General features: G+C 34.3%; 1 protein-coding gene across 1 annotated transcript; it reads right to left on the bottom strand.

The window, feature by feature from the left end:
* Positions 1-1,778: 1,778 nt before the first annotated feature.
* flr (actin-interacting protein 1 flr) lies at positions 1,779-25,633 on the bottom strand. The gene is made up of 13 exons (XM_068763361.1): positions 25,496-25,633; positions 25,177-25,389; positions 12,447-12,594; positions 11,886-12,066; positions 10,982-11,101; positions 9,485-9,649; positions 8,649-8,856; positions 8,002-8,130; positions 7,030-7,136; positions 5,870-5,972; positions 4,491-4,663; positions 3,159-3,309; positions 1,779-2,613 (listed from the first exon to the last, which is right to left on the bottom strand). The coding sequence occupies exons 1-13, from the start codon at positions 25,509-25,511 to the stop codon at positions 2,504-2,506; spliced, it is 1,824 nt and encodes a 607-aa protein (XP_068619462.1). The 5' UTR covers positions 25,512-25,633; the 3' UTR covers positions 1,779-2,503.
* Positions 25,634-26,355: the final 722 nt, after the last annotated feature.

Below are 26,355 nucleotides of genomic sequence, written 5' to 3' on the forward strand. Positions count from 1 at the left end.
CAATAACAATAAATGGTGGGTTTGATCTGCCATTTACTTTTTTTGATGTTTTAATGTACATGTTTCTCCGCATTATATGGAGCCGTCCATAAGGTAGTAGAATTGTTTTTAGCAAATAAGATAGCTACCGACTATACTTATCTTTGTTTTATTTGTGTTAACAAATAAGTTTACTTAAATGGAGCAGAATTTTTTTATATATTTATTTTTATAATTCCGTAAGTTTTGACTTATTTTCTATATAAGTTTTTTTTCATGAAGCATCTTTTCTTGTGCCCTTTTTTTCTTTCTTCTTTTCTCATAATATTCCAACAATTCAACTTAAGGTTAAATTGAATATACAATTTTGCATAAAAAGGAAGAGATCGGATATTACAGGATAAGCCAATATTTCAAGCAATGGCAGGGAATTATGAGAGAAAATAAAACAACCAAATTTTACAAGTGTACACAATTTATTTATCATTCTTACATTACACTTCATTTTAGTAGAAATTACGTAAAAAAATTCGACAGAAAAATTCATCACAAAATTAGATAGTACAAAAATACTGTTTTAGAACATCTAAGCTTTGTTCACAATAATTGCACGGACAAGCGAAAAACTATAATCACGCTAAATTATATAGCGAAGACATGGGTTTTAGGAGATCTTTCAAAATTGCCAGTTATAAAAAAGTTATATTTCAATGGAAAAAATTGCTACATTACAAGTAAAAAAATTCCAAACAATATCATAGGAACTGTATTTCTAATACCACCACAGTAATGTAGCATTCAAGTCTTCAATTTAGATATACATCAATTGTGTTAGGGATACCAGATCGCATGCTTTGTAAGAAATTGTAACACTAGATAGTGTTGCCAAAATTAGTCTCTTCTACTGGCAGCACTGTTATAAATAAGACGTTAAGAGACTCTTGCCTAAGATTAGTTAAGGCTGTAATCATATAAGCCTAAGAAAATACCTAAAAATACTAACTAGAGACTGACTTAAACATATTTTAAAATTTTGTATCGAAATATATATTACTTCATATCTGTGTTCATATAAAAACAAAAAGAATAATAAACCAAATTTTACAATTTAAAACAGTTTACACAATTTATAATCTGAAATCGAATGTTTGAATGCAATTTTAAATTGATTTGCTTATTATGGAAATAACTTTTATATCTGAAAACCATTAAGACTACTCCACAGGTAAAAGCTACGAAAGTAATTCTTTTTAATAACTAATACATTAGTTGCTCATTTAAGCTGTCTGTATGTTTTATTTAACCATAAAATAAATTTAGAAAATAGTTCTACCAAAACAGCTATTCTGTGCCTAGGCAAGAAGGGAGGAGGGAGTTTAAGATATTATCATTCAGAACACTCTTGATCATTTCTCCTTGGCTCCCACCTCAACATGCTTTTATTACGCGGTACAGCGCTTTCGGTAATACTATAGTAAAAATATATCCAAATAAACGATTTCTATTTTTAAGTTTAACTATTTGTTCCATATAGTTCAACATCAGCCTCTAGTGAACTATTAAAAATTATATATCATTAAAAAATGCAGTTTAGACACTCGTTAGTAACAATGTTACTTAACAAACTGAGCATTAAACACTTTAAGACTTAATAGTAAGCAAAATAAATATGTTAGTTTCTTAATAATGGCTAATAAAATTCTCTGAGTTACATAATTGTATTTATTAATAATTTACATCTTACCGGGAACATCCTGTCACTGATAATTTTAAACTTTTTCGCGCCAAATCGCGTCAAATATATTTAGACATCTACCAGTGTGATGTTTCAGGCATTTTATTTATCGCCTTTAATACAGACATAAAAGTGTTATATATCTCAAATATAATTTTTAATAAAAAAAAATCAAGAAAAATAAAACTTCCTCTAGATTTTCATGTGAATTAGCTATATATAATAGTAAAAAAGTTAAAATTGCTGTTATTCAATGTAAAAATATGCAATTTAATTGTATACAGTTTAACTGTATATTTTTTTACTTTATGTATGTTACTTTGCAAATTTATAACTTTTTGGCGCCATTTCGCACCTGTCAAATATATTTGACATCTGTCAGAGTTATGCATCAACCATTTTATTAAAGGCGTTTATTACAGATACAAAAGCGCCATCTATAGTATATTGCAATTTTTAATTAAAAAAAATACTACAATGTCTTGATGTTTATGTGAACTGACAGCATAACAAATAAATAAAATTTGTTAAAAATGACAGTAATTACATTTAAAATAAATAAAGAATATTAATGCATACAGTTTTACTGTATTATTTGTAATATTTACGTATGATGTGATTTTAGATATAAAATTAATAACTGGTAAAATGTAAAAAAAATCTATCATGCTTTTAAAATACGTAAAAATGTAGCTAATGTTTTTTGATACATTTGAAAATAAGCTTCATGTGATGTTTGGACCTTTTTAAAAGGATGTTAGTAGATGTTCCCGGCGGAGGCTTTCGCGCTTAGGCCTTCGGTACGTTCCACACGCGCGTGTTGCCGTCCTGTCCCACGGAGACAACCGACTCGTCGTCCAGCCAGGCCAAGCCCGTGATCTGGCTTTGAGGATGTGCGTCTGAAAGAAAAGTACACGTAATATGATGTAATTAAATATTAAATTGAATAATATCGATAATTTAGGGTTAAGGAATATCCTTACTATAATAAACTTTACTATAACAATACAGAAGACTAATTTCAATTTGGATGGATTGGAAAACATTTGTATTTTAATAATTGTGTCAAGTGATATGAAAACAAAAAATCACTGAGAAAAAGTGTCTACAGCCAAACTTCAAAAGGTGTTATTAGCCGCGAAACGGTTAAAATCCACTGTTTACCATATTAAAACGACTGTAAAATGAATATATAAACCTGTTAAAATAAAAAACAATGCGTATTTTATTTGTAAATAATTAGACGTCGACATATTTTCAAGACTGTTGAAGTGTTTTCTAGATTGTGTTTGATGGTGAGAAAATTAAAGAATAGATGCCACATATGAAATGAATTTATTTAAAACCATATTTTAAATGGATAGACAACTAAACAGTAGCTTAAAATAGATGGATAAGACAGGTTATAAACCAAAAAGAGTGCTTATCAGGAAAAATGTCTTACTTTTAATAATGGTGTGCTTGGCAGGTTGTTCAACGCTCCATATGATGATGCTAGTGTCTAGAGATCCGGAAGCAATGCGCTTGGAGTCAGGAGACCAGGATGCGCAGTTGACTCGCGCCGAGTGGAAGCCCCACTCCTTGTTGTGAGCCAGCTGATGAGAAATATCTCGTTAATTATTTATTAATTATTACCGCCTTCGTATATTATATACTTATTACTCGTAAATGTTGAGGAGAGCCGTTGGGGCCGAAAGGTGCTCGAGTGGCGATCACCAGCAGGTAGATGAGGCGTTTGCAGGAACCCTACTAAGTCGAGTGACTTAAGAAAGTCACTGGATGCATGCAGTACAAGACCGGTTATCGAGAGGATCTTTAAAAGAGGCCTATGCCTTATGGTGGGAGTCAATCGACTGACATAAATGAATGAATGAATGAATGAACTGGCATGAGAAGAATGTCAACATTTTAATTAAACTAGAAATTGAGCTCCTCTATTATAAATCACTCGCACCAACGGAAGACACGGATTCGAGATGCCACCCACCAGACCAATCGAAAAGTCTGAGAGAGATCTTAATCTAGCAGTGGATGTCCTATGGTTTAATTATGATGATTTAAGAAACTACTACACGCGATAGTACTGTAAAACCGTACAATGCCAAGAGTTAAAGAATGCATCTCAGAACTATATTTGCGATTAACACTATATATATGTATATATATACATACTTATATACAGACATATATATATATATATATATATATATGATATATATATATGCTACTTTAATTAAGAAATAAATATAAGGTTGTTATACCTACTTAACCATACAGGAATGCGTTACCGCTGAATATAAGACGAACTACGTGACTAACTTATTATAATAAAATAGGCTAGGAAATATTTAAAAGACAGATTATTTATCCTTAAATTATTTTTTTTCTATCATTCTCTGTTTCTTTATTCTTTCTCCGCAAGTATGATTCAAGTTAGTTTAATAATGGATTTATTACAAAAAAATTATTACAATAAATGTAGACTACATGCATATGTATGTTTCGTCTATATGTACACGTTAACTACCCCTTATTTATCCCCCCACTGTTTACATACTATGGTTGTCTGTAAAAAATTGCCTCCTGTGATAAGACCGCCCATTGCACTTTTGTTTTAATATTATGCAATTATATATATATATATATATATATATATATATATATATATATATATATATATTTTCTAGTGTGAACCATATAGTTTTAAATAAATGAATAAATAAAAATAAATACTTTTACATGGCTTTTACATGCTTTAACATGGAAAACAACTCACTTTATACTCTTCAACGCTGTAGAGAATGACCTTGCGGTTGGCGTCGCTGGCAACCAGGTACAAAGAGTCGGGGCTGTAGCGCACGTCGGTGACAGGCCCCAGGTGAGTGAGCTCCGTTTTCGGCGAGAGACTTCGCCCCTCCAGCACGTAGATATGCACCTTGCTGTCCGCACCTGTATATACAATTATTCTTATATAAGTTTTAGTTATGCTGTTATTCTTCTACAAATTTTACCGACTTAACAAATTCTTCGAACGAGCCAGTCGGGGCTGACGCCTCGACATTCAATGCAGGCGGAATTATTACAGCAATGCTCTATTGTGCGCCCATCGCTTTTCCATTCCATCTTTCACTGTAACTTGTAGGCGGTGAGATAAAATAAAATACGGACTATGATAGAAGCTTAAACTTCAGGTGGCTTTATTCTTTTCCTCTCTAACCTATTCCGCGATAAACCGTCCAGAAATTATCAGCCTGCAGTTTTCCGACGTCTAATCAGAGATACGTAGGCACAACGAAGGGATAGTCGGTAAGTTACCGGATGTCGAAGTAAAGTGGTGTTCGTGGCGTTAACACAACCTACGCCTCAGAAATATATAAATTCTATCAGAAATGAATTTTCGTCCATTGCTATGTGTAAATTCGGTCCACACATCTTTTGAGAACAAGTGGCATTATTAATTTCCTATTTTGTTCAGATCAGTGTTGTTTATATTTTTTTTAAAAACAATTTTATCTACCGTAACCGCTTTTTTTATTGCATTCAGTTAAAATGGTAGTGGGCAAGCCACATAGAGCATTGAGCGGGCAGCCGCTGGGACCTTCAGGTTTTGTAGTAGAAAGCACAAATCGACAAGCATTTCGTAAAACGTTAACCAATAACTATAATAAAGATAGATAGATAACCTTAACCAGTGTTTCCCAAACTTTTGTACCGTACCACAAACTTTCTAAAATTTTTACTTCCCTTGTAAATAATTTTTAAATTAAAGCGAAAGGGTTAATTTCGTGCCGAATCCATATTCACATAACTCCCCCTTGTGGATCATAGGCCCCAACGTTGGGAAACAATGACCTAAATACTCGACCCAGACTGCTTTCAACTGGTCTTATTGGAAATATAGGGGAAGCTTTTATCCAGCAGTTACGGTCTTACGGACCTATTATGCTTACGGACGATGATAATGAATATAATATTGAAAAATTAAAAGAAAGAAGCTATGAAGAGGAAGCGAGAAAAAACATTGGAGCAGGTCATTCACAGCCCAAGACTGGGACATAGGAGGCCGTTATACCACGCCCTCCTCCAACCTCCATAACCAATGTTATTACAGACATCCTACGGTTAAATTGATGATTATGATAGCAATTAACTCACCACCCACGGCGACGTGCTTGGACTTTGCGTCGATTGCCACGCAGGTCGGCTCATAGCTGACGGGCAGGCTCGACTGTTTACCAGTTCCCATTAGCACCAACAGCTGCAAGATCATATACAGAATGTCATCATCAGATGGTTACATTATAGAAAAGAAAGAAGCAATAGATTTCTTTTTTTAAGGTAACCCGGAGAGGAATCAGAAACGCAGAGATCCACTGAAGAATCAAGGTCACCAACGCAGCTAGAAGAATTGTTGAAAGGTTCTAGTGTAGCGACCACCAGCATGGTAGATGTGAAATAGATAGGTCCCCCACTAGGTGATCGCTAGGTGCAAACAACACAAGACTCGTGGTGGATTTTTGGGGTAGGCAAGTAAGACAAAGTCTTGCAGTGGGCGTCTATTGGCTGAAATGAAAATACACCAATACCTCGCTTTGCGTCGTTACGTTTTGCGTTTTTTTCGAAGTTACGTCGCTGTACGACTCTGCGTTCACTGTGCGTTGTTAGATTTTCGAGCTTGCGTTGTTTTGGGTTCGTCTTTAAATTTTTTTTTCAAAATATGGCAACACTTTTGTTTCTAATTGCGCTATGCCATCAAAACTCGGGGATCCCCTTTCTAACTAAAAATCAACGCAAATTTAATATAGTTTTATTTTCACTTTGTTTTGCTAATTTTGGAGTTCAATTTCAATTACGTAGTGTGTTGTGCTAAATTTATATAAATTTTGACGTGTTGTTTCTAGTTACAAAAAAGGTATATATTTTTCCAATTTATTTATTGGCAGTTATTTTATTTTTGTTTATAAATTGTTTACTTTGTTCTATTTTCTTTTTAAAAAGTTGTTTTTTCCTAACCCTGGAACCTATCTTCGATCTCTACATGGTTTGCTGTAGAAAATCTTAATTCACTTTGCGGCGTTTCAATTTGCGTCGTGTTTTTTTGTAACGCAACCACGACACAAAGTGAGATATTGGTGTACTCCGCTTATTTTCGTTATACATTCGAACCTCTTACTTTATTTAGCAACCTTGTCAAGGCATTGAATGCACTTGTCATAACAAAAGTTTCATGAAACGGTTCTTAGAGCTTATAGCTGACAAAAAGCAGTTTATTATAGTCTCATCTGATATTCTTTTATGTCTTATTAAAAACTCACCTCCTTGACAGTAGCGACAATTGTCGTGTCTTCCTCCACGAAATGGTCCATTGCTCGCGGTTGGGATCCCAGTGTGACAACGCTGTCATTGTACGAAGGTACATCCCCTGTGAAAGTAAGAGCATGTACAACGTGATCATACATTTATACACAGATATCCTATTTATTATTATGGCAGCAATTGAAATAGCTACAAATTTCATTCTATCTTACCAAGTATAAAAAAAGTTAACAATCAGACAAAAAATATACCTTAAAGTATGTCATTATAATAATAGAAGCCGAAACTCGTGCAGTCTAATGCTACCAAAACCGCTATACCGCGCCTTATGGCATGAGGGGGGAAGAGCTGAATAATAGTGAGGTAATTCAACATTTTTAAATTTGAATTATAGGCTTATTAAAGGTTATATTCTGTAATATTTAATTAATTATAATACATTATAGATGGTTTAGTTATATATTCTTCTTTCTAGCGCCTAGACAACCACTAGACCTCATTCAAAGATATCAATGATAGATATACAATAGTGGCTACGGTTACAGATGAGACAGCTGGTATGGTATTATGGTACACAGAGGACACTGCTGTGGTTACAAAATTGTATCCCCGGAAACGAACCCGAGATCTACAATCGCAAATCTCAGTCCAATACCACTGGACTACCAATGCTCGTCTTATAAAATATTAGGTATACTTTTTTATTTAATTCCGTATTCTATTTAATAATTTAGTATATACTACTGGTCTTTATGGCCTGAAATTATCATATAAGATATTTTGGAAAAAAAAATTGGGATTCACACGCTAGTTGCACCTTAAAGTGTTGATTGTTTTAGATCGATATCGTAAGATCTGTCCGACTATACCAATCTCATGTTTTTTTTACTACCCATATCTCACCGCGCTTAAGGCGCGAGGGTACCCGGTTTAAGTTGTACTAAGATTTTTTTTTTAAATATGACTTGTACCTTCAGCGCTGGGCACAGCGAAACGCAGAGAGTCGTCTATCCCACAAGTGAGCAGCGCTCCGTCTTTGCCTACGCTCATTCCGTTGACCTGGTTACCATGCCCGGTACCGCCCACATGACGACCTTCGCCTGTGAAAATACATATAGCTAAAATTACCCCATTTTAGTTTTCACATTTCACAGCCATTTCTTTTAACAGGTATTCATAAAAATAAGTTCTCTCTAAGATGGTGGTGTGACAAAGGGCCATCCCTCTTAGGGGAGGTCTTAAAAACTTGACAGTCGCCGTTAAAATATCTTAATGCCGATGGTATATTTACAAAATTTAAGAAGTCCTTGAATATCTAAACAATAATTGAATTATTTATGTTTTTAGGTTTTTTAATTCATTTAAATTTCTTTTATAACCAAAATCAAAATTTGCAAGTATTAAGTGAGGATGGGGGGAGTATACTTTGGAGAAAAAATGAGGGTTGGAGGGATTTATAAAAGTGAAATTTCAGATGACGTGTTTTATGAAAAACCTCTCATAGAGGTTATATAATCCTTCTCATAGTCTACCGTATTTTATCCCTCTCTTCAATTCCCTTGAAGTTCCCAAGGATTTCTTGATCCATCCTTCGTCCAGTTCCTCGTTCCATACGTACCAGTGGTAGTGTTCCATGAAGTGACGCAGCCATCGTGACTGGCGGTGAAGACGGTTTTAGTTGCCGGCTCGAGGGCAAGGCAGGTGATCGGCTTGTTGTGGCCCATCAGCACCCGGAGCGGCTTATCCGGGTTCTCCACATCCAGGTAATTGATCACACCGGACAGTGACACGGACAGCAGATGTTTGCCTAACCAGAGACATGATACCTGGAAAATTACATATTTTATTATATTTTACAGGTACAAAAATTAAAATTCGTAAAATATTTAATTTTTAATAAAGAAATAATATAAAAACTGAAAAAATAATCTTAAATAGGGCAAGATAACACAAAAAATAACAAATTTATTTAAAAAAGAGCTGTGGAAGCTATTTATAAATTTAAAACCAGTCATTCCCTGAAAGATGTTTTTAAAAAAATTAGTATTTTGATAGTGGCTTCTCAATGCATTTTGTGAATGATCCAAAATATAAATAACGCCCACGCCGCGTCTACCAGCTTGTGGTCGCCACTAGAGAACCTATAGACTGTCTGGTGACAGATCTTAACTTTTCATTGTCTTGTGGATGGTCTTGGTTTTATAAAAAATATATATTTAATTAGTTTAGATGATATGGACAGTTTGGTTCAGGGTGTCTGCTGTGTCATTGGTGATGATTCAAATGTGAACAAATCATAAATTTATTTTTAATTTGAGGTTTTATTCTTATTAGGATATATAAACCCTCTGGTGACCATTATAAAATTTCTTCAATAAACCATTCAACAAACAAAACGCCAATCTGCAAAATTATCTAACCACTTCCGACTTTGGTTTCAGTTATAGCACAAACCTGTTGGTTCTCAACAGCGGTGCCCATGTTGAAGGTGACAGTCCGCTGCATAGTCTCAATGTCCCAGATGGCGCAGGTCTTGTCTCCGGAGCAGGACAGCAGTTGCTTGCCGTCCGGTGACCAGGAGATGCCGTAAACACCACCCTTGTGAGCCGGAGACCCAATCTGTGATCATACAACAAACTACATGTAATAAATAGATCTTGTAAATAAATATTTGTAGAAAAGTCAGTAACAAACTCAGTTCGGTTTTTATTGTGATCACTATCCTCGATAGTGAGTATAGATTTCTGTATGAAATAACTTTGCTGTATATAATATCCAAAGAGCCAACATATACGTTCTTTTCGAGTTTTGAAAGTTTGCATGAAACAAGATTTTACAATAAAGTCTCATATTACACATAGGATTAGATAAATAGGTTTATATTTAATGGATTAAATAATAAAATTATTAAATGTTGAATATTAAATGTTGTAGTTTACAATATTAAAAAGAACAGAACAACAGGAGGCATTTTTGATGTTACAAATGCACCTCGAACAGGCAGATCCGTCGTCAAAAATGTCGATAAAATCACGGAAATGACCAAAGTTGAACGGCATATTAGTAATCACAGCATCGCCCGGGAGTAGAAGATCGACCACAAAACAATATTGCCATTTGGGCGAAGCAAGATCAATGAAAAAATTGATGTTTCAGTACCACACCAAAAACATGATGGATGATATTTCCTTCCATCTGCAAACCTTGGCTTGGTTTGGAAGTTTTAATACTCCACCATATAGACCGGTATTGGCCACTTACCGCCATTTTCACAGATTACAAAATTTGCTATATGATTAAAAAATTGGCATCAAGAAAAGATTGTGAAAAATCTATTACTAGAGTTTTTTACCAATGATGACCATGAGTTCTATGACAGAGGCAATATGATGCTACCTTCAAAATGGTAACTAATTATACAACAAAACTGTGCATATTTCGCACTTATTGGATACTCCAAACATGTTAAATAGTCTTGAATTTCCAGCATATAATAAATAAATTTCTTTTTCCCTAACCAAATAAAACTTTAAGAATGTTAGGAAATGTAAAAGCTGTTGGTTTGTTATTAAAATAAATAAGAATAAAAATAATATTATGGCATTATCAGTAATCTTACAGTGTGAAATATTACCTTTAAAAGTAATTAATGTTCAATTATTTTAGTAATTCTATTGTACTATGACTCGTAACTTTTGATATTCCAAAGTAGGTAATGTATGTACACATGTGATCATAACATGTGATTTAAAACAAAATAAATAAACTAATAACATATAAAGTTTCTATAAAAGATAACAAGGTAATTACCTATAAATACATAAATTAATCAATCGGTTAATACTGTAAACACATACACACACACTGGAAGGTCCTATCATCATGATGGCATCAATAATAGTAATTCCAAACCTTATTTCTATAGACATAAGAATTATAATTCAACACTACCTCTCCCTTGAGCTCGGAAGTGGCGCCATCATACAGATAGATCTTGCCATCGAAACCGGCCGAAGCGAACAGACTTCCATCAGGACTGTAGCGGACTGCTTGAGCGAATCGCGTGTGCTCCTGGAACATACAGGATGCAGTTATAGATGTAAAAGATTTAAACAAGTGAAATACTTTACTATAACATCTTTATACCTACCTGCCCACTGATTATTTTTGCAACACTTTGAGTCCAGTGGTAGAGAATATATCCACGAGGTGTTAAGTCAGTCCACCATGACAAAAATTGTAGTAAATTTATATTTTATGTTGCTACCTGTACCCAGCGACTGGTGTAAATGAATTAACCCAACGGCTTCCAGACATCGGTTCTCCCAGTGAGGGGTCTTCCGGCTTGTGGTCGCCACTTGAGAACTTTTTAACCCCAATATGGGATGCACCAGGGATTTGCCTAACCCCCTGCCACTTCAGTCGAACTATTCTTCGAGTTATGTCGGTGAACTTGGTTCTGCGGAGCTACGATTATGGCCATTGATTTAAAAAAAGAAAGACGTATATTTCAAGGGGGTCCAGTGCCACTCGGTAAGACAGTCCAACGCTGCCACTACGACCAACATACACCACACATTCAGTTTCCCGCGACTCATAAGAACCAAACTTTAACGTTTGCCATTATGTCGACTGAAAGAAATTTCTAGACTACTTGGTTACGTAACATATTGTACTTCGTGAGCAGATGAAAGTGGAGCACAAATTTCTTAACGAGTCCAGTCAAGGCAACTGACTCAGACAGATTAGGTTCCTCATAGCTTCACCTTCAGATAACGGCTACTATGCCCCCACCACAAGGCGTGATCCGGTTTGAATGAATCAGAGTGAGTTTAACTGCAATAATTTTACTCACCTGCTTAGTGCACTTGAACTTGAAAGGTGGTCCCTCGAACACGGCGATCGTATTATCCTCGGAAGCGGTCACGATCCTGAAGGGTCGAGCCGGTCTGAAGTCCACAGAGTTGATCGGCTTCGATTGACCGCTGATTTCACCCACGGACGTGCCTGTCTCCGCCATGAACACGTGTCCGAACCTGAAACAGGCAAGTACCCATAACACAAGAAAAAATCCTGGGATTTACAGGATTTTTTTTTTCCTTATTTCATCTGCGATCAGTCCCAGGACTATAAGCGGATTTGTTGAGAGGTTATAGCTTTGAAAGGGGTCTCCCCGGCGGGAGACACTCCTAGTTCACCATCGAGCGTCTAGTCTCTGACGTTTCCTGAACTGGATGCAAGTCAATTCGGAAGCCAAGTTATTTGGATGTTTGTCTAGCCGTTTTTGTAATTAGTATTTACAGTTTAATAACGATTTTTTTTTTGCATCACTTATAACTCTTTGATAATAGAACGTTAACGACATAATTGGATTCGAAATTAGACTAGGATAATATAATTTTAAAAAAAAAGTTACTTCTCTCGTCCTTCGCCAACGACCACCATTCGTTGGCTGTCAGCGCTCCAAGCGATATCCTTGATGGGACCACCGATGGGCTGGAACTCATTCTTGAGGATGTGCTCCTTGTTGACCGTGTCCCAGATTCGAACCTTGCCCGATGCATCTATAAACATAAACAGATTTAAATGAAACTAAATATAATCAAAAGATTAGTACTTACGGCTTAGGGTCTCAAATCTTGAGAAAGAAGTCAATATTCTTACAGTGGCCCTCACAATACATTTTTAATAATATTTTGTACATATACAATAACCATAATAATTTAAAAAATAGGGGACGTCTATAGCGTATTTAGAAGGCAAACTTGAAAACTATCTGTACCAAAGTTTCGACTGCAAAACATAAAATTCCGCTAAAAATTATTGGACTACCATTTATATAATTCAAAACGCATATTGAAAGTAAATGGCTTATTATTCAATAAACTAATATTTAAAAAGCTAGAATCCTTTACAAGGATGTTCTTCCGCTTGTTTAATTTATTTTCGTTTAGGCTATATCAGATAAAGTGTATATGTTAAACTATTAGGTAGTTTTAGTTAAAACGTTTTTGTTATTGACTTTCTTCTTGTTTCTTCTTTATAACTATAACACTTTGCAAAACAGAGTATAGCCGAAAATAAAATACATTTAAAAAAATAAGTTGACGATCAATAAGAGTTCTATTCAAAGTTCCAATGTTAAATAAATGAAATTTATCTTATCTTTTCACAGTCCTAACCAAATGTAATTTCTTATTATTTGTGGAAAGTATATTGAAAAAGGTTATTTATTTATTTTAATATTCTTTATTGTACACGCTAGGATACGTTTAAATGTTTTCATAATAATAAACAAGAAAGGACAATGGGCGGTCTTATCACACAAGGCAATCTTTTACAGACAATCATAGTATAAAAAGGTAGAAGTATAAATAATGGGTAGTTAACGTATACAAGACACATACATATATATATATATATATATATATAACTTATATACTTATAAAAATAAGGTATAATACATATTACGGTATGTGTACCATACTATAATTATACAGTGATAAATAAAAACATAAAACTGATTTAGATCGCACTTGCTTCAGAAAGAATAAAGAAACAGAGTAACAAAATGAAATGAATTAACTGATAAATAATCACAGGTCTAGTAAATAACGTAAAACGTATTATTAGGGGAACCGGAAAGTAATGTCGCTTTCTTAAGTTAAATTCACACGACTATATTTTTAACAAGTTTTTATTTCTAATCAACAATATATTCACCTTCGTTATCAACAACCTTTTGCTATCTAGTATGCAAATGTTCAATACCGGAGCGGTAAAAATCAATCGGTTTTTCTGTAAAATATGTCGACAGAAACGACATTATTTTCCGGTCCCCCTAATATATTCAACGATAAATCATTCCACGTGGTCAATATTCTTTCAAAATGGAAGATTCTTAATTATTTTTAAGAGTTACTATTTTAACAATTATAAAATTTGATGACGTCATCACAGTCAATGACGTCATTAAAAATATTTCGTTGACTACGACCGACTTCCAATAAAATCCAATTTCGGAGTATCTTATTCAAGGTAAACGAAATCATTACATTCTCGACTTATGACTTGACTAAGAGACAATGATTCATTACATATATAGGTAGATTTACGAAAGAAAAGCATCTCGACGATAACATATTAAAATACGGAAACAAAAAACAATATTCGATTACAGAAAAGAATTTTAAAAATATAATTTACATATGTGTAATTTTACAAAATAAACATTTGAATAGATAATTAAAAACATATCTAATTATTTGCGAAACAATACGTCATTTAAAGTTTCAAATTTATAAAACTAAACATCTCAACGGAAAGCTGCAAAACAGGGTACGCTTAAGCGCCTAACGGAATATCAGTTTAACGGGTTATTTTTATTAGCAAAAAAAAAGGCGCGAACCGCCATTTTGTTTTACTTTCATTGTCCGCCATTTTCAGTCCGCTTTTACCTCTATTTATACAAACGATCTAGATTATAATAGATATTATAATTCCTATTCCAGTATCTATCAAATTACCGACCACTAAAATTTCATATCATCATTTTATTATACAGGGTGATAGGTTATAGGTGTAAAATGTGTGAATGGATGATTCATTTGTCAGGAATAACCTTAGCTTTCATACCTGTTTTTAATCAACCTGTATAAAATAATCGTTCTAAAACACATTTTTTTTTGGAACGAGACAGGGCAATAACTTCTGGCAGTACAAACTCCGCAAAGACAGATAATAATTTTAGTATCCGGTAATGTTGGTTGTCATGAAACTATTTATTTTTGGACATGGCGTAAGCGTATAGTAATTGACAACAAATGAACTATACATTCACCCATTTAGAGCACACCCTGTATACGATAATAAATCAAGGCAAACCCTTTCGGTTACAAAATATTTCTTACGCCTGTTTCGCGTTGATTGGCACATTGCCAATTGCCAAGCAATTATTAACACAATGCTAAATATTCATTCTAAAGTGTTGTAGTCATCGGAGTGTTGTTCTAAATGTTTTGTACTTTACAATAATGATCCTCCCTTAAAGATCTTTCGCTGCTCCCAATCAGCGACATCCTGGATCCTTGACTATATCATTATTCTGCTTAGTGGGGGGCCTACTGATGCCGCGTCAACCGTCAGAGTCCAGACGAAGTAATAAATAAAATAAATAATTGAATTTAAATACATATGTATCTTTAACCCTTTCCACTTCAATGTCGAGTGTCACTCGACACTGATTTTATTCCACAAGCTCCGAGCTGGAGCTTGTGGAATAATGTAATGATGTAATAATAATGTAATACTTCTTTTTGCGGAAAATTTTAAAACAGGAAAGATTTTTGTTACTAAAATGTTTGAATCACGAATGAATGAAACATATTCTAGAATCGCAAGATACTATAATTCAATTAAATTTTATCGATGATACATAACAGCCTTGGAGTGGAAAGGGTTAAAGACTATGATTACTAATACGCATATATTTTGACTGCGATTACCCAACATTTCAGACTACCCACATGATAACAATTTACCGGAGCTATTTTTATATTTCGACGGACGGGTATATTGCGTGTTCAGGAAAATTTAAGAGACGCTTCATATGAAACGATTTATGATTGTTACAGTTAACTTCTATCTGAATAACAATTAAAATCACGATTCTGAATCCGTTTTTTAGTAATTAAAGTGGTATTATGGTTCAAAGATGTCGCTACTGTCAATACTCTGGAAACTTATTTGTGAATTTTATTGATTGATCGATTGTATGTCGGGAATCAAACCTATATATAACGATACCTTCGATCGCAAGTCTCAGTCCTCTGGTCTACCACTGCTTAGCTGATCACTAGTACATTATTCTATTACATCAATATTTCTAACTTCAATGCTTGTAAAAAACTGTAGATTCATTTCCCTGTAATTTTACTGTCTAAAAACCTTGCCAATGTAAAAAGATATAACGCACGAGTACAATGAACTCGGCCGTCTCACCAGAAATCGAAGTTTTAGTATTTTTTTTATGAAAATTTTTATACCTCATTATTGTTTCTGGAAGCAAATGTAGCATAGATATAAGTTTTTTTTTTATTTTGTGTCTTTGTTTTGTTCTACTATATACAATTTTTTTACATAATGCATGCTGCGTTTCCTCACGCCCTATGACTTAGACCTTCTCGAAAAGATATCTATATAAGAATATACAACAATCAAAATGCTGGTAAGGGCGTTGGCGATAGCAATGTGGTTTTATAGTACGTGGAGGACGCTACTAACCGTCCACCTAAATCCTCTATCCGAAATGTTCCCACAGGTCATTATTGTGCAATTTCTTGTAATTTCTAACAAAGAACCTCTCATAACACTTTTGTAATTTCAGATCAAAACATAAATCGAACTGAAATAACCAACATAGCGCAACGGATTGGCAAATCCAAGTGACACTGGGCATGCCACTTAGCTTGCAGAACTGAAGACCGCTGGCGCCTATGTTTTGGACAACGGACAGAACTTATTAAAGTCAACGGAATCACCTGAAAGCATTATCCAATTAGTCCTATTTAAAATTTATGAACGACACTGTACCGCATTGGACGTCGTGCAATTGAAATCGACATGTGTAATAAGATTATCTCTTCTAATATATAAAATTCTCGTGTCACGGTGTTCGAACTTGAACTCCTCTGAAACGGCTTGACCGATTTTTACCAAATTTTATATGCGTATTTAGTAGGTCTGAGAATCGGCTACTATTTATTTTTTATACCCCTAAGTGATAAGGGTTGTTCACCCTTAAAAATTTTTTTTATTTTTTTGACGAATTTTTTTGTTTTTATTTTTTTATGATACAACATACAAAAATACATACAACCCTAAATTTTCACCCCTCTACGATCAACCCTTATTTTTAAATTGAAAATTTTAAAATTTTTTTTTTGCAAAACAACGTTTGCGGGATCAGCTAGTGTATTTATATGAAACAGCGCATTATACCCGCTAGTAAGCTTATCGAATAATCTACGAGGTTAAATCCGTACATTTCCCGCTCTAGTCGGCGCCGAGCCAAGTTGTTTCCTAGCGCTTTGCGCCTAGCTTTCATATTAAATAGATTGTCATTTGCATAAATTTTTATATTTAGACGTGATCTATACACTTTTGAAACAATTATGACATTTGGATAACTGTCAAAGTGATCACAAAAATAAAACCATTATCTGAATCTGTTGTGACCTTTACGCAGATCAGGTGTTTGGTACTTTCATATATATTGTTGAAGATACCTCTATAATTATTAAAGTTTTTTTGGTTAATGTTATTATTTATTCTTCATCTTGTACAGGTAGTTATTTATATATATATATATATATATATATATATATATATATATATATATATAGTCTGTATAACTACTTACATATTTAATTAAATATAATTTATACATTAAAATTCTTTATATCATTGACTTGCTGTGACCGCGACTTCGATCGCGTGAAATTAAACAAAAAAAAATATAGTTTCTTTTGTTTAAGATTTTTTTCTAAAATATAAGTACACTTAGCAACCTAATTACATTTGCTACCTGCAAGTATAAATCCCGTTAAAATCGGTCCAACCATTTCAGAGATTAGCCGGGACAAAAAGACAGACAGACAAAAGTTTAAAAAAATTTCACTATGGTACTAACACGAAATTTTTACATTGTTGTGAACAAAAGTAAGATTAAATTGTTTTTTTTAAATTCCGAGCATTGGAAAAGCAGGTATATTATTTCCTAGGATGGTAGTACTGTCTATAACATTTGCCAAGAGTTCGTTTGACAAAATTTTAAATATCATTTGGCTTAGTCCAAACCATTTTAAAGGATATTTTGTGTCTTAAACGCGTCAAGTTTCGTTTTCCCAAAAACTCGACTGATCGTTCCGCAACCACCGTATTTACCTGTTTTGACTTCGTAGGACTTCTGGCTATTCAGCGAATCCAAAAGGCTAATGCGGGGACGCTGTTTTGACACAATTGAGGAGATAAAAACGTAATCAAAGGTCTTGAAGGATTTACTGGAAAAAGACTATTCCGACTGGTTCGAGAACTGGAAAAAGCGTTGTCAAAAGTGTGTTTTATGGGACGATGATTACTTTGAAAGAGTTGTGATTAACTTGAAAGAAATATTAAAGTATTTAAATTTAACAATGCTCACAAAAACAATTTTTCAGAGAATTAGCAGCGGCGTCGTTTACGTACTATAATACCACAATACGACAGCCAACCCGCCTGCCAAGCGTGGTGATGACAATAAATAGATTTGTAAGAATAAATAAAGAAGTTACATTTTACAAACAAATACACGCTACTTTTTGATTACAGTATTGTACACACACATATATATGTGTGTGTGTGTTATATATGGTATATGTGTAGTTCCTTTAAAACAAACAGGAAAAAAACATAGTTCGAGTAATTACGTTTTGGCTTCATATCGCGTTTCCGGACGACTCTCAATTGGCAGAGCAGTCAAACACAAAAAACATCGCATAATTTAGCCGAAAATTTTATCTACCGGACTGCCACTGCTGCCCAAATGGTATTTGCAGATTCCGCGGGTTTGAAATGACAGGATGCAGAGTACTCCTAGCTTGAGATTTGTTTTGAGACCTAGGGCTCCAGCGGAGCCTCGTCTGGGGGCCACTACATACTGATATACCGGATTAGGAGTCCATCGAGCTCTGAGGTCCTCACAAGGACCCTCCACGAAGGGACTTTAGCTTAAGCTGTCACACGATAACACCCGATCAGCCAAAACGAAAAACAAAGATAGTCGTACACTCGATAACTGTACAATAACCGTACCTATTACAATGCGTTTTAATCGGTGATTGCAATAGATTGTGCGATACGATAATTGCACCGTGAAATCGTAACATAGATATGCCTTTATTCGGTTTTTTTTTAATTCATTAACGTTTTTCCAAAATAACAATTTAATTTTTAATTGTATATTTTTTTGGCCAGTTACAATTTTTCTGGACCGAAAACGTACAGGTTGGTTGTTTATAGACGTAAGTTTTAAAAAGGTACAGTACCCGGCGATAGATATTGCACATCGACCTTAGAAAAGAGACAATCGGCTAATTTCAGCTTCGTAGAACACTATCTCTCTCCCACACTACCTATGTGACGTTTTGTCAATCGTTGTATTTCGTGCGACAGAGATATCGCTCTACGAAGAGAAAATTAGCCGATTGTCTCTTTTTAAAGGTCGATGTACATACAATATTTATCACAGGGTACTGTAAATGCGTAGCTCATTTGCTGTCAATTAATGTATGGTACACCCATTCAATAACCAATGATTTCTAATAACTACATATTCAAATTAATTATTTTTTACTATCTGTCCCTGACTTTGTACTGAGAGAAGTTATTTGCAAGTCGCGTTTCAAAAGTTTCAGAGTGATAACTTTATACAGGGGATTGGAAACAACTGTATAGAAGCTTTTTACTGATATATGAGCTATGTACGCTAGCCGAGCGCCAGAAGGCGCTGTTCGCTGAGAGAAAGCTTCTATAGCCGAGCGTCATAAGGCGCTGTTCGCTGAGAGAAAGCGTCTATAGCCGCGCGCTAGAAGGCGTTCTTTGCTGAGAGAAAGCGTCGATAACCGAACGCCAAAATGCGCTGTTCGCTGAGAGAAAGCTTCTATAGCCGAGCGCCAGAAGGCGCTGTTCGGTGAGAAAGTGTCTACAGTCGACCGCCAAAAGGCGCTGTTGGCTGAGAGAAAGCGTCTATAGCCGAGCGCCAGAACGCGCTGTTCGCTGAGATAAAGCGTCTATAGCCGAGCGCTAGAAGGCGTTTCTTGCTGACAGAAAGCGTCGCTAGCCAAGCGCCAGAAGGCGCTGTTCGCTGAGAGAAAACGTCTATATCCGAGCGCCAGAAGGCGCTGTTCGCTGAGAAAGTATCTACAGTCGAGCGCCAAAAGGCGCTGTTCGCTGCGAGAAAGCTTCTATAGTCGAGCGCCAGAAAGCGCTGTTCGCTGAGAAAAAGCGTCTATAGACGAGCGCCAAAAGGCGCTGTTCGCAGCAAATGGGATAATATAGGGGGAGTAGAAATAATTGTGAAAGAATTTACTGACAAATGAGTTATGCATTTACACTTCTAAAATATTTACAATTATAACTAATCACTCTATATATATATGCTCCAATTATAGTGACCAGAAAAAAATGAGCGTACACATACGCATAGATTGCAAATGGGTTGATATAGACAAACTAATTTATAACAGTAAAAATTAGTATATATTTTATACGTTAGGCCCCCACTGGAAGGCACAGGTCTTCTAGAAAGATCGCTACAATCACCATCCGCCTTGCTGCCGCATTCAGCGGCTTCCCGCGACCTTAATTATGTCATACCTTGTATATTGCTTGCCTCAAATAAATAATTAGTCATAGTGTATTTATATAGCTTCCGAATTAATTACACGTTACTTAGAACTGCGGTATGTTGGAGTGTGGCCAAGATAAAACGTCGCGTCTGTTTAAGTTACGATCGGCTATTTTTGAATATATACGTTAGTTAGCAGCTAACTGCGACCTGAGTAGACCACTTAATTAAACCGGCATTAATCTTTTACCTTCACTTTAACGCTTCACACCAAAATTCTTTGATTGTAGGTACCATTACCTATAATTCGATCACACCCTGTGCATTCAAACGCCGCACCGTCTCTTTTTTTTAAACTACGGGTTTTTTAACGCTTTCACATAATACCACAGTTTCAACAACGGTGGCCTAGTACCTCGACTCCTTACTTGCAGCGGATCACCCCGACTCCGTCGCCAAGGCCATGCTGAGGCGGTTGGAGAAAAGCGCGGTATAACACCCTCCGACGTCCAGTTCTCCGACTGCGGATGGGGAGCTCAGATGTTCTTTCTCTCTCTCTCTCTCTCTCTCGGGAGTCTCCTTCTGCGACATCTTTTTCGCAGAAGGTTATACAGCGCATATAGAAATATGAAATCGTTTGCGATACGGACTTATCTTTAACTTAATTTATTAGCTTGAATAGATAAGTCTTCGAGGAATGTTTTAATAAAGATAGACGTATAAAATTTATATGCGTACCATAATTTATGCTATAAAAATTATGTGATATGTAGATATTAAATTAATCTTAAATCTTACGTAGTTGAAAATACATATTTATATGGCAATAATTAGTGAGCAACATGGTATGCAGAGAACACCGCTGTCCATCCTCAGGAAACTTAAGAGCAGCAGCAATCCTATATAATAAATGCAGCGTGAATTAAATAAGACAGTATCCCGGGAATCGAACCCACGATCTATCACGAATCTCTGTCTACCGTCATATGTATTATCAATCAAAACTAAAAAGATTCGATACTTTGGCTGAACCGGATTTACGAACGTGCAAATGCAATGAGATACGGTAATTCCCCGCAGTACTACCGACGGAGTAAGCGCTACGCAAACATCAGATTAAATTATATTACACATTACATGTGGGGCGTATACGGCCCTCACTGCACTTTCCGTTCATGCTATTTGCAGTTCTCATTGAAAAACAAATATATATAACTAATATACACACAATATACAATAATACATACGAATATATATAACTTCACATCATGTATGCGTAGGTAATGCATATTAAAATTTTTAACTATTTTCCGCTAACATCTTTGCTGTATTGATAATGTGTAAAGCACACGTCTTTAATGACTCTTTAATTTTCAAAGTGGGTCGTATACGCTCCACGCGGCCTGAATGGAAAATCTTCAAATATTGCCGCGGCACGGAACGCTTTATTACAAGACACTCCCATGCAATATTTCCAAACTATCATAATAAATTCATAAAAAGAAATTAATAAATTCTATTATAGTGTGAAGGACATATTAAGTCATGGTTGCACAGACTTATTAAAACTAGGGGCCACTCGGGCAAATCATGAACTGATGGCGGGCCGGCCGCCAGAAGTATAGGTAATTAAATTTTTTTGGTTTAATTCTGGAATAGAATTAAATGTTTTTCGAATGCACGAGAGTATTATTTTTGCTGTCGGCGTGTCACCAGTATTCGACCGGCGGGCCACGGTCTGTGCATCCATGTATTAAGTGATAATTAAAGCTTGAGAATTATTTACTTTACTAAAGTAACCACAAAACCTTCTTTGGTACCTTCCTAGTTTTAAGTTCAAGGATGTCATTATTGTAGAGTTCAATATGGGAGGAAAAGGCCAAATCATTTCTTACGCTGATACATATTGTGTGATGTTATGCTAGCCATTTTCGCTTTGTGCAGCTTAATCTAAATTGTTTCAATAATAACATTTGCATAAAGAGTCCACACCAATGTAGAGAAGCAAGAACTACTCGGCGGTAAGGAGTGATTTGGGCCTCTCTAGACCGCTTACACTTGAGCTGGCAACGAGGGCTCAAAGTATATTAAGCATCATAGTTTAGAAATGATATGCCAATACCTTCACTACCAGGTATACTGATTATCCTTGTTAATATCATTGAAAAAGCGTCCAACTGGACTTATTATCTAAAGGGAAGGTCTATGCCCAGCAGTGGACATCTAATGGCTGAACTGATGATCTTTTACATTGACATACCCTTTCTATATCTCCAATAAATTCACTAATTCAAATAGAATTAAAAATAAGCACATATTTAACAATATTGTTCATGCATTTAAAGCTCAGTCTACCATAACAAGTCACTCTTTAGGTCATTGACATCAATCAAGTTCTATTTGAGTGCGTTCAACCGAAATCTAGCTTGAAAAACCAAACCAGAATGTGATCTAGAACAACTTGATAAACTTGAATGTTTGCGCAAATAATTATACTTAAATTAAAACTACCATGCATTCATTAACAGTTTATTCCATCATAATTAAACTAAAAAATAAAAATGCTGGGCCATTCTTCTCTTGTTAATTTATGGCCAAATCTTTTACCACAGAGTCCATTCAATTGTAGAATGAGTTACTGCTAAGTATAAGATATAATAATTCACTAATTTTAAGAAAATAATTGAGAAATATTTACTAGACCTATAATTATTTATCCTTTAATTCATTTCTTTATGCTGAGGCAAGTGCAAATCAAGTCAGATGTTTTTATTCATTATTGTATTGCATTTACAAAAAGTATTATACTATAATATGTATTATACCTTATTTATTATAAGTATATATGCTTTGTGAACTAACCATTATTTATACTTCTACTGTTTCCATACTATGGTTTTCTGGAAGAAATTGCCACATGTGATATGTAACCACCCATTATATTTTTTAGTTTTTATGTTTTCTAGGTATACAACAAAGAATATTAAGTTAAATTAAAATAGTTTTAAATGTCAATATCCCAGCGGTTGATTTATTCCGTGCAAGACATAGACCACAGAAAGAGCTTTAAGATGTTAATAGCTTCCATAATAGTCACAAGTAAAGCTCCAAGATGCAGTTTATTCCATGTTAATCAAAGGAAAGCTTTAAAAGGGTGGTTATTCTGTGAAACTCAATAATATAGATTTATTATATGGAGAATTTATTCTGTAGAGATCATAACTTTATTCTTAGCATTAAGATCATAATAGTTTATTCTGTGAAACTCAGGGATAGAAATTTATGATCCAGAGAATTTACTTTGTTTAGAAATTTATGATTTTTTGAAATTATTCTGCAATAGCAGGAGGCAGAGTTTTAGATGCCAACAGTTTATTCCTTATGAGCCACAAATAAAGATTAACGATTTAATCCAAAAAGATCACAGGTGAAGCTTCAGGATATAAACTATTTACGGTATGACAGTCACACATGGAGTTTCAAAATAATAAGTCTATTTCGTAATAGTCAAGGTTGAAACCTCAAGATGCTAATAGATAATTCTATAATAGTCAAGAGTGTAAAATCAAGATACCAACAGCTTATTCTGTGAAACTCATAGAGATTTATGATCCTGAGAATTTATTCTGTTATAGTAACAGGAAGAATTTTATGTCAGCTTACTCCCTGTAAGTCACCAATAGAAATTTATAACTGATCTGAATTAAAATTCAGAGAATTGGTTTTGTTATAGTAAAAGGAAGTTTTTGATGAACCCAATTACATTTACATGTTCCTGTATTTAAAAAATAACTTCAAGCACTAACCAGCAGCTGAAATATTTACTGATAAGTACTTGGTTTTGGTTGAAGTTGATGCTGTTAGCCATGGGCTTTTACAGCTTCATCAAAACCAAGTGAACATAAATACTGATAAGGGCTATCACCAATTATTCACAAAATATTTAAATTTTAAAGAATTATCAAAAAATGTATAAATGTGTTAAATTTTATAAATCCAGTATAATAATTTTGTACTTGAATTGATGTTTTAAATAAAAGGAATTTCTGCAAATTTTCAAGCTATCGAGAATATTGGCCACCTTTGTAATGTACAATAAATCATTACATTGTTTTTAGCTTCAAAATTGTTATTTTTGTTTACTTTTATAGTGCTAAAAGTTGTTTTTTTATTCATTCTAGTAGTCAAATATTAATGTACAATATCAATATCATTCAAAGCAAAACAAAATGGAAGTGGAAGTTCAATTTTGAATACTGCTTAAATTTTATATACTTCATATTTTCAATGTAACTATTATTTATGTGTGTTCATATCTTAATCATTCTTTTCACAATATGAAAATATACCTTATAGACTTATAATTACACTATCCTTATAAATATAAAAGAGAAAATATGTAAAATTATAAGAAATTTCTACTTAAAATTTTGTTAAAAACTGCTGGAAAATAGAAAAGAGAAATTGAATTTTTTTACTTTGATACATTAAATTTTATATGATTAAAATTAAATGATAAAGAGTTATTCATGAAAATATATAATGCTAATTGGATTTTACCTTTTGGAGGTGACATTATAATTGTCTAATAGGTCATTACTCCCGGATAATAAAATTTATTAGTAAATGTAACATATGTGAGGGTAAATCTAAAAACAGTCGTTAAATATGGAAAATAACATTTTCAGATTTTGTAAATGACTAGATATAACATTTATATATATAAATAATTATAGGATATATGCAAATTAAAGATACGTACCACCGGAAGCAATGTAGAAACCGCTGGGTGAATACTTCGCGACATTAACTTGGCACGAGTGTTCTGTGTACACATCGGATATGGCCGGGTTTTCAATATCCCGTATTATAACCGAGTTTCCGTTAGTGTACAGGAATTTTTTTCCCTTCGGATCCGCTCCTAACACGAGCGGTGTACCCCGCTGCGTCCTCGGCTGGGCCGCAAAAGTGTATTCTGCAAGCACCGAAACAATCAGTTTTCAGAACCAACATTATCGGAAAACTCGTTCCTCTGTCGAACACCATGTTATAAGCACATTAGAAAACAAAATATTACTCACTGTTTGAATATGACATAATAACTTTAAAGTTTTATAAATAGTCACTACACTGTCTAAGCTTAACTAAGTTTAAATCGGTACTTTTATAATTTAACTAGAAAAACAAAATCAGCCGCTAATCCTCCATAGCCTCCCAAAAATGACGTGACGTAAAGTAGATAAGAAATAGTGTTGTTCGGCAATCGATTTTTATGTTCGACTAAAGAGATTCGATAATCATTATAAATTATCCAATTCTTAACATAAAATAATTTCTAAAGTAAACAGTAACAACATCGAGATTAAAAAGTTCAAAAAATTTGTATAGTTTGCAGATTCCATAAATTCAACTTCAACATTCAACAAAGCTGTGAAAACCCTAAATGCTAACAGCGATAAACAGAATTGGTTAAAAATGATGTCAATTATCTGATAGCCGAAAGTTGTTCACACTTGAACCGTTGTGCATCAAAATCAATTTTTAATTAATAAAATTCTGGATACATCGTTCATTTGTTATTTCTTCAAATCTGTAAGATGTATTAATTCCAAACAATGGTCAGAATATAAAAATCATTCTTCACTTTTTCTATTAACACTTGAGGAGTGCTTTATATGCGCTTTTTAAGGATATGGTGGTGTTGCAGATCTTCTCTGGATACTTTGATCATTAGAAAATTTATTATAGATATTGTTCATACTGTGTGTCGCAAGATTGAATATAAATTAAGTTTATATCTTTATAGTATAGAACTAAGATCACCGATGTAAGTCGAAGAATTGCTCGTCTAAAGTGGCAGTAGGCAAGATACATCGTTCTTGCAACCAATAACCGTTGGAGCGGAAAGGTTTAGTGAATCGATGATATGGAAGATTGCTAA

The sequence above is a fragment of the Battus philenor genome, unplaced genomic scaffold (assembly GCF_028537555.1).
Source record: "Battus philenor isolate CCGP_79_NKW_IND1 unplaced genomic scaffold, ilBatPhil1.0.hap1 SCAF_18, whole genome shotgun sequence".
Lineage (NCBI taxonomy): Eukaryota > Metazoa > Arthropoda > Insecta > Lepidoptera > Papilionidae > Battus > Battus philenor.

What these genes read in the sequence shown, in the direction of transcription:
- flr (XM_068763361.1), bottom strand. An exon ending in CTTCCGAGCTCAAGGGAGAG is followed by an intron (nt 9,650 to 10,981) that starts GTAGTGTTGAAT and finishes GTATGATCACAG; the next exon opens with ATTGGGTCTCCGGCTCACAA. An exon ending in ACAGCGTTGAAGAGTATAAA is followed by an intron (nt 3,310 to 4,490) that starts GTGAGTTGTTTT and finishes ATTTCTCATCAG; the next exon opens with CTGGCTCACAACAAGGAGTG.